At 40.5% G+C, this 12,076-nt stretch overlaps 2 protein-coding genes across 2 annotated transcripts in view; one reads left to right on the forward strand and one right to left on the reverse strand.

Annotated features, from left to right (window-relative positions):
* Window positions 1–4,347, reverse strand: part of C16H7orf50 (chromosome 16 C7orf50 homolog) — a 32,929-nt gene extending 28,582 nt beyond the window's left edge. The window contains exon 1 of the mRNA XM_048320426.1: window positions 4,154–4,347. Coding sequence (XP_048176383.1) covers window positions 4,154–4,246 — 93 coding nt within the window. The 5' untranslated portion in view covers window positions 4,247–4,347. The remainder of the gene's footprint in view (window positions 1–4,153) is intronic.
* A 413-nt stretch (window positions 4,348–4,760) lies between these two features.
* The window catches only part of GPR146 (G protein-coupled receptor 146), a 48,697-nt gene continuing 41,381 nt past the window's right edge, over window positions 4,761–12,076 (forward strand). The window contains exon 1 of the mRNA XM_048320422.1: window positions 4,761–4,844. The gene's annotated coding sequence lies outside the window, so the exon portion shown is untranslated. The remainder of the gene's footprint in view (window positions 4,845–12,076) is intronic.

Below are 12,076 nucleotides of genomic sequence, written 5' to 3' on the forward strand. Positions count from 1 at the left end.
AAACAAGTTGCTCCCTCCCTGTAAGTCCCAACGTAAATACCGAGCCCTAACAACATTTGTTTCCAGCATGGATGGGCCGTGGGCTGTCAGACACAAGAGTATTGTTCTCCTGCAGGGCTGTCCTGGCAGGAAAGAGTCGGGATTTACAGCTGGAGTTACCTTCTGCTGGCCCACAGCATCACCCAGGGAAAGCTGGATACGTCAGGCTTCTGCCTTGGACTCCCAGCACATGTACTGACACCGTCCTTACAACAGCTCAAACACCTTCTCTAGTTCCAAATATACTTTTATCCATCCATGTTGATTTGGTTAATTTAGTAGGACGGGCCACAATCTGTCCTAGACTGGTTTTTAACTTGAAAACCTCAGGTTTTAAGTGTTTCAGAAAATGCCTACGTTTGGTGGTATAGTCCCCACTGAAGCTGAGGGTGATTTTATCACAATTTGTATTAAAAAACCCCCTTCCTCCAAACCTGGGACTTGAAAGAAAAAAAACCAAGCCTCCCACTGCAGTTTAAGTCCTAGCAGTATTTATTATTTATTAATCTGTTGATGCACCTCTCCTTTCCTTAAATCAACAGCCTTAGTTTTTAATTTTGTTTTCCCAAAACCAGTGGTGTGACTGTTCTTCTGGAAGATGTTTGTGACCCATTTGGATTAAGAGTTTTAGTGTTATATCATTATTTAAACTAAAAAAAAAAAACCCAACCAACAGGACTTCATTGTTTTGAGGTCATAAATATTCCAGGTTGTCTCCTCCTATATTTATAAAGTGACATCACAATTTGTAGCACTACAATTTAGCCTTAACTACAACATTGTAAAGTCCCTATTTGAGCATGTGAGACACTTGTTTATTGACATGATAAATTTAAACCACATGCACACAGAAAAACACAACACTTGCTTATTTGCAAAGCCTGCTGAGAGCTACCACACCACCTTGGGTTGTGGGCTTATTAGATCTCAATCTAAACAAGGTCAGGCCAGGTCAGCACACTTGAATGAATGACATTCAGAGGAGAGGCAGTGTTTTCTTGTGATTAAAGAGGTGGGAGTCTTCCACTTGGAAACTTTCCAGAAGGCCTGAAAAGGTGCTAAAAGGGATATTGCCACTGGATGCCAGTTTTTGAGCAAAAGCCAGACCCCCAAATCTTTCACACTTAAACTCATAAAAGCCCATGTCAACTTTGCATGGGCAGGAAGATGTGAGCTCAGGCACCCTCGAGCAAATTCCCAAAGTTTGTATCATACCCCATCCATCTCCAGGCAAAGTGCTGTGAGTGCCAGTACAGTGCCTTTCACCAGTGCCAGTCTCCAACCTTCTGAACTGCGTGTAAATATAGCAATATGCTCTAAATAGTCCAAGACATCTGACTCAAAATAGCTGGAGGCTTCAGCTGTGGCAGTCTTAGATACCATTTAAAGTTTTCCATCATTCTTTGTAATCTGGAAATATTGCACAAATTTGAAACATTTTATGAATGATCTTCAGAAGTGAGCTTACGATCATAAATGGGGAGCCAGCTCACACAGAAGGGAAGCTTTTAATAGTATAAAGCAGCCCTGCTAAGCAATACAGAACAGAGAAAAATAACTAGAACTGCAAGAGAAACCAGCAAAAAAGATGCTCAGGTTCTCTTGAAGATATCTGACCCTTTTTTTCTGCTGCAACAAGAGTGGCAGAACCAAACAGGTGCAGTTTTTGAGGGTAGCTTTTGTATCTGCGTAAAAGCTTGTACTGCCAGGGGACTATGAACTGCAGTAGCTGAGCAAGCAGCACCAAGAGGGGAATAACTGCACTAATAACAGCACACTAATTGTGTTGTGCTTCCATAGAGCACTAAGTGCATTTTTAAATTTGTTTCCAGTCCTTGACAGACTCACACTTAAGTAGAACTGAAGACATCTCCTAAAGACTTCTGTTCCTCCTCCGCACTCGTCACTGCTTCAAAATTCCATGTTTGCATCCCTAGTTGTCCACTGCCAGCACAGAATAATGTTGACAGAGTCAGAAACTCTGAGGAATTGCCACAATGAACAGAATACTCATCTATTAAATTTTGCCTTTGGGATTCGTCTCTGTAGGTCTGAACTTCCTGCCTGATCAGGGTTTTGGCTTTGCTGCCAAACCTATAGAAGGAACCACAGACCAAGCCACAACACCAAATTCACTATTTATTAGAACCAGTGAATCCAGCTCCTGCAACACCAATACACTTTTATCCTTTTCTCCCAGCGCAGCACCACAAGTCTGTACAACAGCAAGGCAAGCAACAGCAGAAACTCAAAGGAATAAATAACAGTGACAAACATACAAAAAGAGCGCCACATTTTTGAACTCCAGAGAGTTCAAAATGGAGGGGAAATGGATTATATGGCTTATTTCATAGTAGGAGCATTGTATCGCCTTGTTTGTTCATGAAGCTCATGTTATTTCATAACTTTTTACATGGAAAAATGTCAAAAGGGGCTTTGTTCACTGACCAAGAGCTACTGACACATCACGTAATGGCCTCTGCTTAGGAGTAGCCTTTTGCCCCCCAAATGCCCCGTGAACGGTATCAGCATGCAAAACGTCCTGTTTCTGCCTCACACAATACATATGAACCCAGATAAATAACTGGCCATCTGCCAGCCTAAAAACAAAAAGCGGAATCTATAAACACAGTTCAAAACCCACAGAGAAGAAAGGCTGGCAGACCCTTAGACACAAGGTTTGTAAAAGAAAGATTGACAAATGATTTACTATCCAAGGCTGGCCAAAGAGCTGTGCTACAACTACAGCTAGAGCATTTGCATAGAACAGTTCATGGCCATAATGAATTTATATAATTATTTTCTATCATTCAGCATCCTATGAAAAGAAGTAGTATGACCAGAGAGGGCATATGAAATTTCATTACCATGCAGAAAGCAAATTTTAAATGAAAAGCAACATGTAGAAGTACTCCTTAAATAATGTCTGTGGTGCTTACAGAGGAAGTTATATACTGCTCAAAGTTATATACTGAACTTTTAGAAGTTATATACTGCTCAAAGAAAAAGATAAAATTTTTCAAAAAAGCTAGGTGGTTTTAGAATTTCAACTCCTTGCAAGAAAAACACTGGCAACAATTTATATTAAGCTGATTTGGAAAGCTTTCTGTAGATTCAACCCAGGCAGAGAAGCCTCAAACAAGTTCTGCAGGAAACCAGATTTAAGTAAGAACAGCATTTTTATCTTTCTGCTCCAGGAAAGGATTCTTTTTGTGGTCATGTAAATGTTGTTGGTTTTTGTTGTTTAAAAAGCCTCCTTGTGTATACAGCTATTGTATCTCAGGAACACAAGTGATCAGGTAGCACCCTAAATTTGCAGCTGTAATTTAGAATAGATGCAGCTTGATGAGCTTGAAATGTGGTTTAATTTACAACTGTGTGATCTTTGCAGTCTCAGATTTACAGCCAACTGTAAAGAACACATAAAATGTTATCATTAGCAACTGCTGAATAAGAAGGAATTGAACAATTTACTAAATTACATGAAAGCATTTACAGGCACACAGAATACACAAAGAATGCAGCTTGTTGAATTCCACTTTACAGACTGTTACTCCTATAAAGTACATACTCCTGTGCTGTGGCAGATTAAGTTCTAAGGCATAAATTAGGATCGTATTGTATTTCTCATTTTTCTCCACCAGTATCACAGCCCTGAGTACAACAGAAATACTTGAGACAACTGCAAGCTTGGGGAATGCAGTTTTGCTTCATTTGCAACTACAGTAGGGCCAGGAATTTGCACATATTTGTTGAAGGATTTAGCTTACTCCCCTACTCTTAATTAAACCATGTTAACCAATCAGGAGAACATGGAATTAAATAAAAAAAAAAAAAAAGAACCCCCTTGGAAATCATTTGTATCCACATCCCTGTGGCTTACACACATCCCTTTTAACCCCTCCCCAGAAACGCAGAGGAATTTTAATAGAAGGAGCACGAGACTGTCGCAGCACTCGGCGCTTCCATTGCCACCAAAGTCGCCCCCTTTAGGGGTGCTGACAATTTCTTCCGAGGCTTAAAAAGGCTTTGGGCTGCGAGAGGAGGTAGAAGCAGAGCAGAGGCTGTTTTGAAATCCTTGCTGGAGAATTAGAAAAAAAATAAATAAACCAACCCCAAACCACGAGCTCGATCTCCTCCAATGAAAGAGGTACCACAGGGTGTAGGCAGGTTGCCAGGCGAGCTCGGCAGCGTGACCGCACTGCATTGAGTTTCTTTAATGAAAGCCAGGAAAGAACACATTACACAGTGTTTCTTCTGAGAGCCAGCGAGCCTCCAGTGATTGAAATCAATAAAAACAGTCGGCAAGGGGCCCAGTGGGGGAAGAGAGAAATCTCCACTACAGCATTCAGTTTGCTTTCCACTTTCTCCCTCCCCCTCTAAAGTTAAACTCCGAAGATCACCATGACAAGCTACTTCGCTTCCAGCGCTGGGAAGACACTGGTGGGGATTTAAAGGAAGCGAGCGCTTTCCTTCGCCTCCCTGCCTTTGCTTTCCCCCCAGCGCGAAGGAAATGAAAGGCTTGTTTGGAATTTGAATCCCGCCTGGAAAAAACTTCATTGGACAAGTGCATCGTTCTGCATTTCAGGAAAGGGATGGATTTTACGGTCAGAGAATGCTAAAAGGTGAGAGGGGGAAGAAAAGCAGGAATCTGATCCAGCCGGAGCCCACGAACAGGGTAGGATGTCCAAGCCGGTAGAGGGGACCTCCGGAGCTGCGGGAAGGACTGCGAGCAAGTGCCTGAGATCATCCGCATCCTAAGGCACCTGGAACGCTGGGAACACGTGACGGACACGCCGGCCCAGGTAAGCAGAACCTGCTTTTGACAATCCTGTGTCCCGGTCCAAAAGCCGAGAGACCCTTCTGCTCCAGCCTGCACAGTCTGCCCCATGCCCGCCCTCGTTAACCTCGGGCGGCTTAACGCTAAGCTTGTCCCGTCTGAGAACCGTGTCAGGCCACTAATCCTCACTGAACTATAAACCGTGCACAAAAGCCCTTTGTTTACCCGTTTTGTGTTGAATTTGCGAGCTGACAAGGTAGGACAGGGCCACTGCACAAGTCCAGCCCCCCCAGGAGCTCCCGCTCCACGCGGGCCCGCTCGGAGCAAGGGAACACGGCTGACACCGCACGCTGGAGGCTGCCTGCGATCTGAGAGAGCGCCACTAATGGGTTTCTAATATGGTCCATATTTATCTATTTTATTTATGTATTTCAATCACCATAGCAGCCACATACAGAACATACTTGCACCGAGTTCCATGTGCTGCTCTGCACCACAACTCACATGCACGGGGGGGGGGCTAGGCTGATTGTTTTGTCAAAAAGAGCTTTGCAATTAGTTGTTAACACAGCCAAGGGGGATTTCTGGCACGTTGTGTAGGAATGACCAACACAGGTTTATGCAGCACGTGTGTATTTGCCGTTACCCTCATGCAAACAGGCTTTATCCCCAACAAACATGGGCAAGGCACAGATAACAGCTGTAGATCACAACGTTGTTCTCAAGATTTTGGCCAATTTCAGATGATTTATGTAGACCTCAGTGAGACATGGAGAGTGAAATCAAAGCCTGCCTTCTGCAAGGCAAGCAGAAATGATGATAGCTACATCTCTTCTCCAGCAGAGGCAGGAATTCACTGGGACAGATAATAAATAGGTGCCTGTGGAGCAAGAGCAACAATGCTTGTCCCCCTGATGCTGGTCATCATTAGATGTTGACAGCAACACACATGCTCACTGCTGGAGAGAGCTGGGGAGGGATTGGATGCCTCCACTTCCACTTAAATGTTTCGGCACCTCTTTATCCCCAGCCTGTAGGGTACAAAGTCTGGCTGGCTCTGAAGGTACAGAGAAGAAACTTCCCAGCATCTCCTCCAGCTCAGTACCAGCAGACAGAATGCATGAATTTAGTACAGCAAGTGCAGATGTGCATCTGCGGGTGCAGTGTTGCTCTTTCCTTGGAAAACACACACTTTTAAAGGGTCATTTTGTTATTTTCACATCACACAGAAATGGATGACTCACCCACTCAAAGAATGACCTGGAGAATACCCCCATGACCAAAAGTAAAGGGCATAAGTTGAAGCATGAACTATTCTAATAAAGCTATGAAAATAGCTGAGGCAGTATTTAAATAGTAAGAAGTTTCTAGACTAATTTATTAATCCAGTTTTGAACTTTTCACACAAAGCAATCGCAAAATTATAGCCAAAGGTGTAATTAAAGAGCAATAATGTACAACAAAAAAGCAAAGTTATGATTCATAATAGAATAGGACTCTATATAAAGTTCTGGGCATACCCACAGACCCACAATTCATTTTGCAGAATCAGTTCTCTGTTTTGCCTCCGCTGCAAAGATCCTTTGCAGAAATGACAGCACCTTCATAGCTCAGGAATCACAGCAATCATTCCCACACCAATCAACAAGTCTGCTTTGCTCTGCTCTTGGAGCTAAATTTATCCTTATGCAGAGGAACTCATTAAAGTCTTTATTTAACATTTCAGACACTGAAAGCTTAGGTGGGACTTACACAACACATATCACTTGTACTGACATTCTCAGGCTCAAGTGATATTCCTCCCCATTACTCCCTCAGCAAAAAAATATATATATTATGTTTAAAGCGTGGGATATTTTTGTTCATAGTGATGCATTTTTCAGAAGCCAAGTGGCACGAGTGTCCACTCTTAACAGAACATGTTCTTTTCAAACACACAATGTAAGAAACAAATGCATTTTCTCAATCAGAAGCTGTGATCAAATACAGATATCCTAGCAGTCATACCAGGGTTTTTCAGTCATGTCAATGTTATTAAAGCAGATTCTGTGCACAGTGACCTATCCTTCAGACTCTCCCTTTGGAGTACGGAGATCTGGAAGAATCCCATCTTGCTTTGCTAAGTTAGGTCCAACAAAAAAGAACTATTGGGAAGCAATTTGTCGTGTTTCTACCAGTCTTGGAGGTCCCATAACATCAGGAGTACTTTGTCCTCAACAATGAAACACACCATCATCATAATCAAGAGTTCCTAATAGTTCCTGCCAGTTGTCCTTACAGCAATGCTTGTTGGCAAAAGAGCTGTTTGAAAACAGTCCATAAGGTTTTGAAACAGTCAACAAAGTAGATGAAAGTATTTTAAAGGTAGAAGGACAAACATTTTGTTTCAATCTCCCCCATATAAGTCTTCATGAAGAAAAAGATCTGGGATTATGCAAAACAAGTTGAATGCCCATCCAAAAAATACTGAAATTCAACAGTAAAGGTGCCAACACCAGAGTCTGCTGAACACCTGCATAGCCTGTGTTAGGTGAAACAATTATTCATGCCTGCACTGGTGGAAAAAGAGTGTTGCCATCCCTTTCAAAGAACATGATCTGACACTTCTTGAACATGGTAAAGCTTCAAGGTGTCTCCTTTCCTATTTATACCAGTGGTTCATGTTCACAGTGCTGGATTCACTCAGCTGAGTATATTTAGTTTGCTCAGTCTCAAACTGACAGCTTCTCTGTAATGTACCCATTCTGACTTAAAAATGGAACATAATTAACATGCAGCTGGAGAAGGCACATTTTTGCCATTTATGGGAAAGACTAGTGAAGCTGAAGACTAAATATTAAATAGAAAATAAATGGTTATTGATCCCTAGGAAAGGTGGCTTTCCTTACAATCCGAACGGGAATCCTTCTATCTGACTTAGCAAAGACATTTTTGTTAGAAACAGCAAGGTCATCAAAGCCCATAAAAAACTTCATACCTCCTTACCAACGAGTTGTCACCTTCTTCAGCTGCAGAGTTAACAGGATGTATAGCTACAGGGAATGAATGTCCTGGGATATATATATACACACTGTACTCTGAAACACCACGTATCTTCCCAGACCTCAACAAAACTTTTATTCATTAATTCCTTATTAAGTAAAACCAGCACCATTTGTAGTCAGCTATACTAAGATCTTCTTCAAAACCTAGCTAAGTATTCCAGAATGGGTTTCATCCATACCTACATTTATATACCCTCAGCTGCACACGCACATGTAGGCAGGAACACGCAACTTTCAATTTGTGATGAACAAGACCCCAGAGAAGACACTCCAAAAAACAGAGTGGGCAGGATTCATTTCTTTAGCAGAATGTGATCATTTCATGATTCAATCACCCTAAAATAGACACCCACAGCAGCCCTTGGAACACGAGCAGTGTCTCAGCTGTCCTGCACCTCCATCCTGAGCACAAGGGTATCAACAACCTCGGCTCATGTCTTGCCACTTGGTTTGCTTTACAATGGGATAAATGGTTTTGGAGACAGAGAACTGGACCCTCAGTTTGGTTGGGAAAAGAGAGACATCTTAACACAAAATAAGGAAGAAATGTAATGGCCATTACTGATTTTTGCATTTGACTTCCTGCCTAGTGATAACCAGAGATGGATGATTAAGACTGTGACAATTAATTTCTGTGAAATTATTCTTCTTCTAAATATATATAATTTCCAGTAATATACAGAACCAGTATACTGAATTTGGTAACGTTTAGAGAAACAAGTACGATAAAGCTGTACTATAAAACTCAGGCACAGTTCAATTGCCACTGAACATCCTGTTTTAAGAAGTTCTTTCTCAAGAAGAATGATAAAGGAGGAATGTTTTTAAGAGCTGGCATGAATTACACAATCTAACTTTCCTCCAGGTTTGCCTGCTGCTCTTCAAATCCCCATGAGCAAGTGCAAGTGGTACTTAACATGACTGGTAGGGAGAAAGAATTTGAATTTGTTTCTGAGTTTGAAATGGTCTCCTGGAAGTTCCTTACAAAAATTCCATCCATAATTTCAGCATTTTGAAGGTCTCTGAAAATAAAGTGCAATCCATTCCAAAATCCTATTTATTCAGCAACGCTCTACATGTTCTTGTGAGCTCTCTGGTAACTACACATCTATGAGACCAACTTTTAAGCTCTCCAAATTTATCACACAGCTGAAAATACTGAAATGACATTTGGTTTTTACAGCATCAGGTGTGCCTTCATTATGCATTTGGGAGGTAGAGCAGAAAATTGAAAAACAATCATGATTTAAGAAGCTAAATTAAAACCTGATGACTGTTCAGTAAAAATGCTCCATAAAACCTGTTTGTATTCCAACAGACCACACTGAAAGGTATCATTGTAAAAGCAGCACAAAACAAGGTGGTGGTGGTGTTTGTTATTTTGGAATTAAGGCATCTAGCAAGTTATCTTAGAACAAAATTGTATTAATCTACATTTCAATAATAAGTACCTTAAGCATATGTACAAAACAAATACTAGAATTTACATGGATTGAGCCAAGCTTTTCCTGCTGAAGTTACACTTTACATCTATGATCAACCAGGTATAAAGACAACAGGAAACAGCAGCTGCCCACATAATTTTAAAGTTAAGTACAAAATGGAGAGGGTAACTACAGATGGGATAATATGTGAAGTACAAGAAAGCCTGGACCCACCCACTAACGGGAGGATTAAGTTTATCACATACCTGTTCTGTTACTGTGTAATTTTGCAGGGATCAAAAGAAAGTTTTAAGATAGGAACAACAAGGAATTTCTTCATGGCATCCAGGGCAGCACAGGACTGGAGATGGTCATTAGAAAATGCAGATGGTCAAAAGTAAATGTTTGAGTTGTTAGTGAACCAAGAGTCAGCATTTCCATGGTGCATAGTGATAATGGCTACAGTGGGATTAGATGGCAGAGCTTTGAAAGTGAAGTAGTTTATGCCTGGCAGGAAAAAAAGAGGGCAAAGGAAGAGAGAGATTTACAGCAAATGGAAGGTCCATCTCAAGGGAAATCGTGATCTTCAAAACAAAATTTAAATAAAAATTAACTAGTCTGGAAAAAAGCCAAGATGTCAGAATTCTTTGTTGAATGGGAACAGAAAAGCTTCGTATTTCTTTTTGTAAATGCAAACAACAAAACATACTTTGAAACAGAAAAATTAAACTCCAATCAAAATGAAAATACGGATTCTACCTTAATGAGAGACATTCCATTATTATGAATGTGAAATGAGCAAGCAGGTATGATACTTTTCTGTTGAAGAATAAATTAAAAGGCAATATGTTTCCTAAAACAGGTTAAGGAAAATTGCAATCTCCAAGGGAAAAAAAAAAAAATCAAGTTTGACAAAGAAATTTCCTCATCTTTTTTTTTTTTTTAACTTTATTTAAAAAATTAATACTTTCCCTTGGAATACAGGGAGTTAAAATTGTACTGGAAGGTCATAAGGTAGAAAATGGAGATATGATCTCCTGCCAGGGATGCAGGAAGCATGGTTACTGAATTGTAAAGTCAAGGAGAACAGGGAACACTGGAAAAGTTAGGGAAGCCAGGAAAATCAGAACCTGTTTTTCTATCAAGATAGCAAAGACAAAATATTGCACTTCCTGCATAGATTCTTCCAGATTCACGGAGTGAACTCATCAGTTATTTAAGGCTTTCCTAACAATCTGTCATTGACCCTTAAAAACTTTTGGCTCCAAAAATTCCAACGCAGTTTTGAAGCACTGACTTACCTCCCACTGTACATGCCCAACCGGGCATCCAGGAACATTCAGAGGTGACATTCATGGCAGATTCCAACTTCCAAGTTACAGAAAGTTGTCACAGCCACATCTATGTAATTTAAGTACTTGATGACTTAAATCTGCCATACCTTATGAACAACAGGAATAGAAAATCTGAAATAAATACATGAAGTGCATGAAACAGGGCCAGCAGCAAGGCCAGGAGAGATTAAGGTTGTGCAGAATGATGAGAGACCCAGGCCCCACAGCTTCCACACAATGCAAAGCTGAGCTTAGCCACCAAAGGAATTCTGCAGGAGACAAACAGTGAGCAAAGCTGCAAGTAGTAGGTAACGAAGTTTGCATAACATTTTTCAGCTCCCAGCTTGGAGTTATTTTAGGGCATCTGAGAGTTTAGAAAGGTACCATACCATGGTTTAACTACTGTAATTAACATAACTAACAGTTCTGGTCTATGCTTTCTGATGTTTAGGTGCATGATTCAATTCCAGTTGCATTTAGGGCTTCTAAATTTCAAGTGTTTTTAAGCATCAGCAGAACATTCTCTTACTGCATTGCTGGGCTAGGTTTGGCCAAGGGTGAGATGTTGTGGTTAGCAATATCTAATGACTAATCTGAGATACAATTTCATAATTACTTCAAGGATTTCTGCTGCTCTAAAGAAGGCACTGGGAATTATTCTAACAACCAGCCCAAAGAAGAACAGTGATACATACTGAGAATTCAAACAGCATGCAAAATGGAGAGAAATGCATAAACTCTGCATACAGGAGGCCCTCACTGGCAAAATATATAGAATGTTCTTAAGCTGACAGTTTTATAACTCTAAATGGTTTTGCAAATGAAATCCAAACAAAAGAGCAGAGATGTACTCTAAATCACTCAGCAATTACTGCTTAGAAAAACCAGCAACCACTAACTCCTGCAAACAAAAACAGTTGCCTTAGGAAAGCTTAATGAATGGAAAAGATGTCAGAGTTTTTGTTGTTCTTCTTTCAGCTTTATTTTTCTATATTCCTGAATCTATACACATAATGATTCAGTTCACCCTGACAAATACTGTATAACCGACTATCAATCACATCAACTTTTTATATGTTGAGGGCAGTCAGATACCAAGTGATAAAGTGAGTTGAGTTCAGGCAGAGGGCATATGTTAAGCAGCTGTGAGTCCTTTACTCTGTCTGTAACCTAAAAGCTTAATGTCATTACACAGAGCTCTGATTTCTTCCTTGCCTGCCTTACACTAGAATACCCATATTATATGGACTAGAGATTATTAACTTAATGGAAGAAATACAGCCACATAGTGACTGCAGCAGAACAAACAGTATGCTTATAAATTAGATGGAGCATATTCTGCTTGCAGTGAAAGATTACACAACCAAATACTTCTGTTTAGGCTCCAAAGAAAGCTTTACACTTATGAATAAAAATCTCAAGTAATAGTTTTAGCAACAGTTTAAACCTGGATAA

The sequence above is a fragment of the Corvus hawaiiensis genome, chromosome 16 (assembly GCF_020740725.1).
Source record: "Corvus hawaiiensis isolate bCorHaw1 chromosome 16, bCorHaw1.pri.cur, whole genome shotgun sequence".
Classification (NCBI taxonomy): Eukaryota; Metazoa; Chordata; class Aves; order Passeriformes; family Corvidae; genus Corvus; species Corvus hawaiiensis.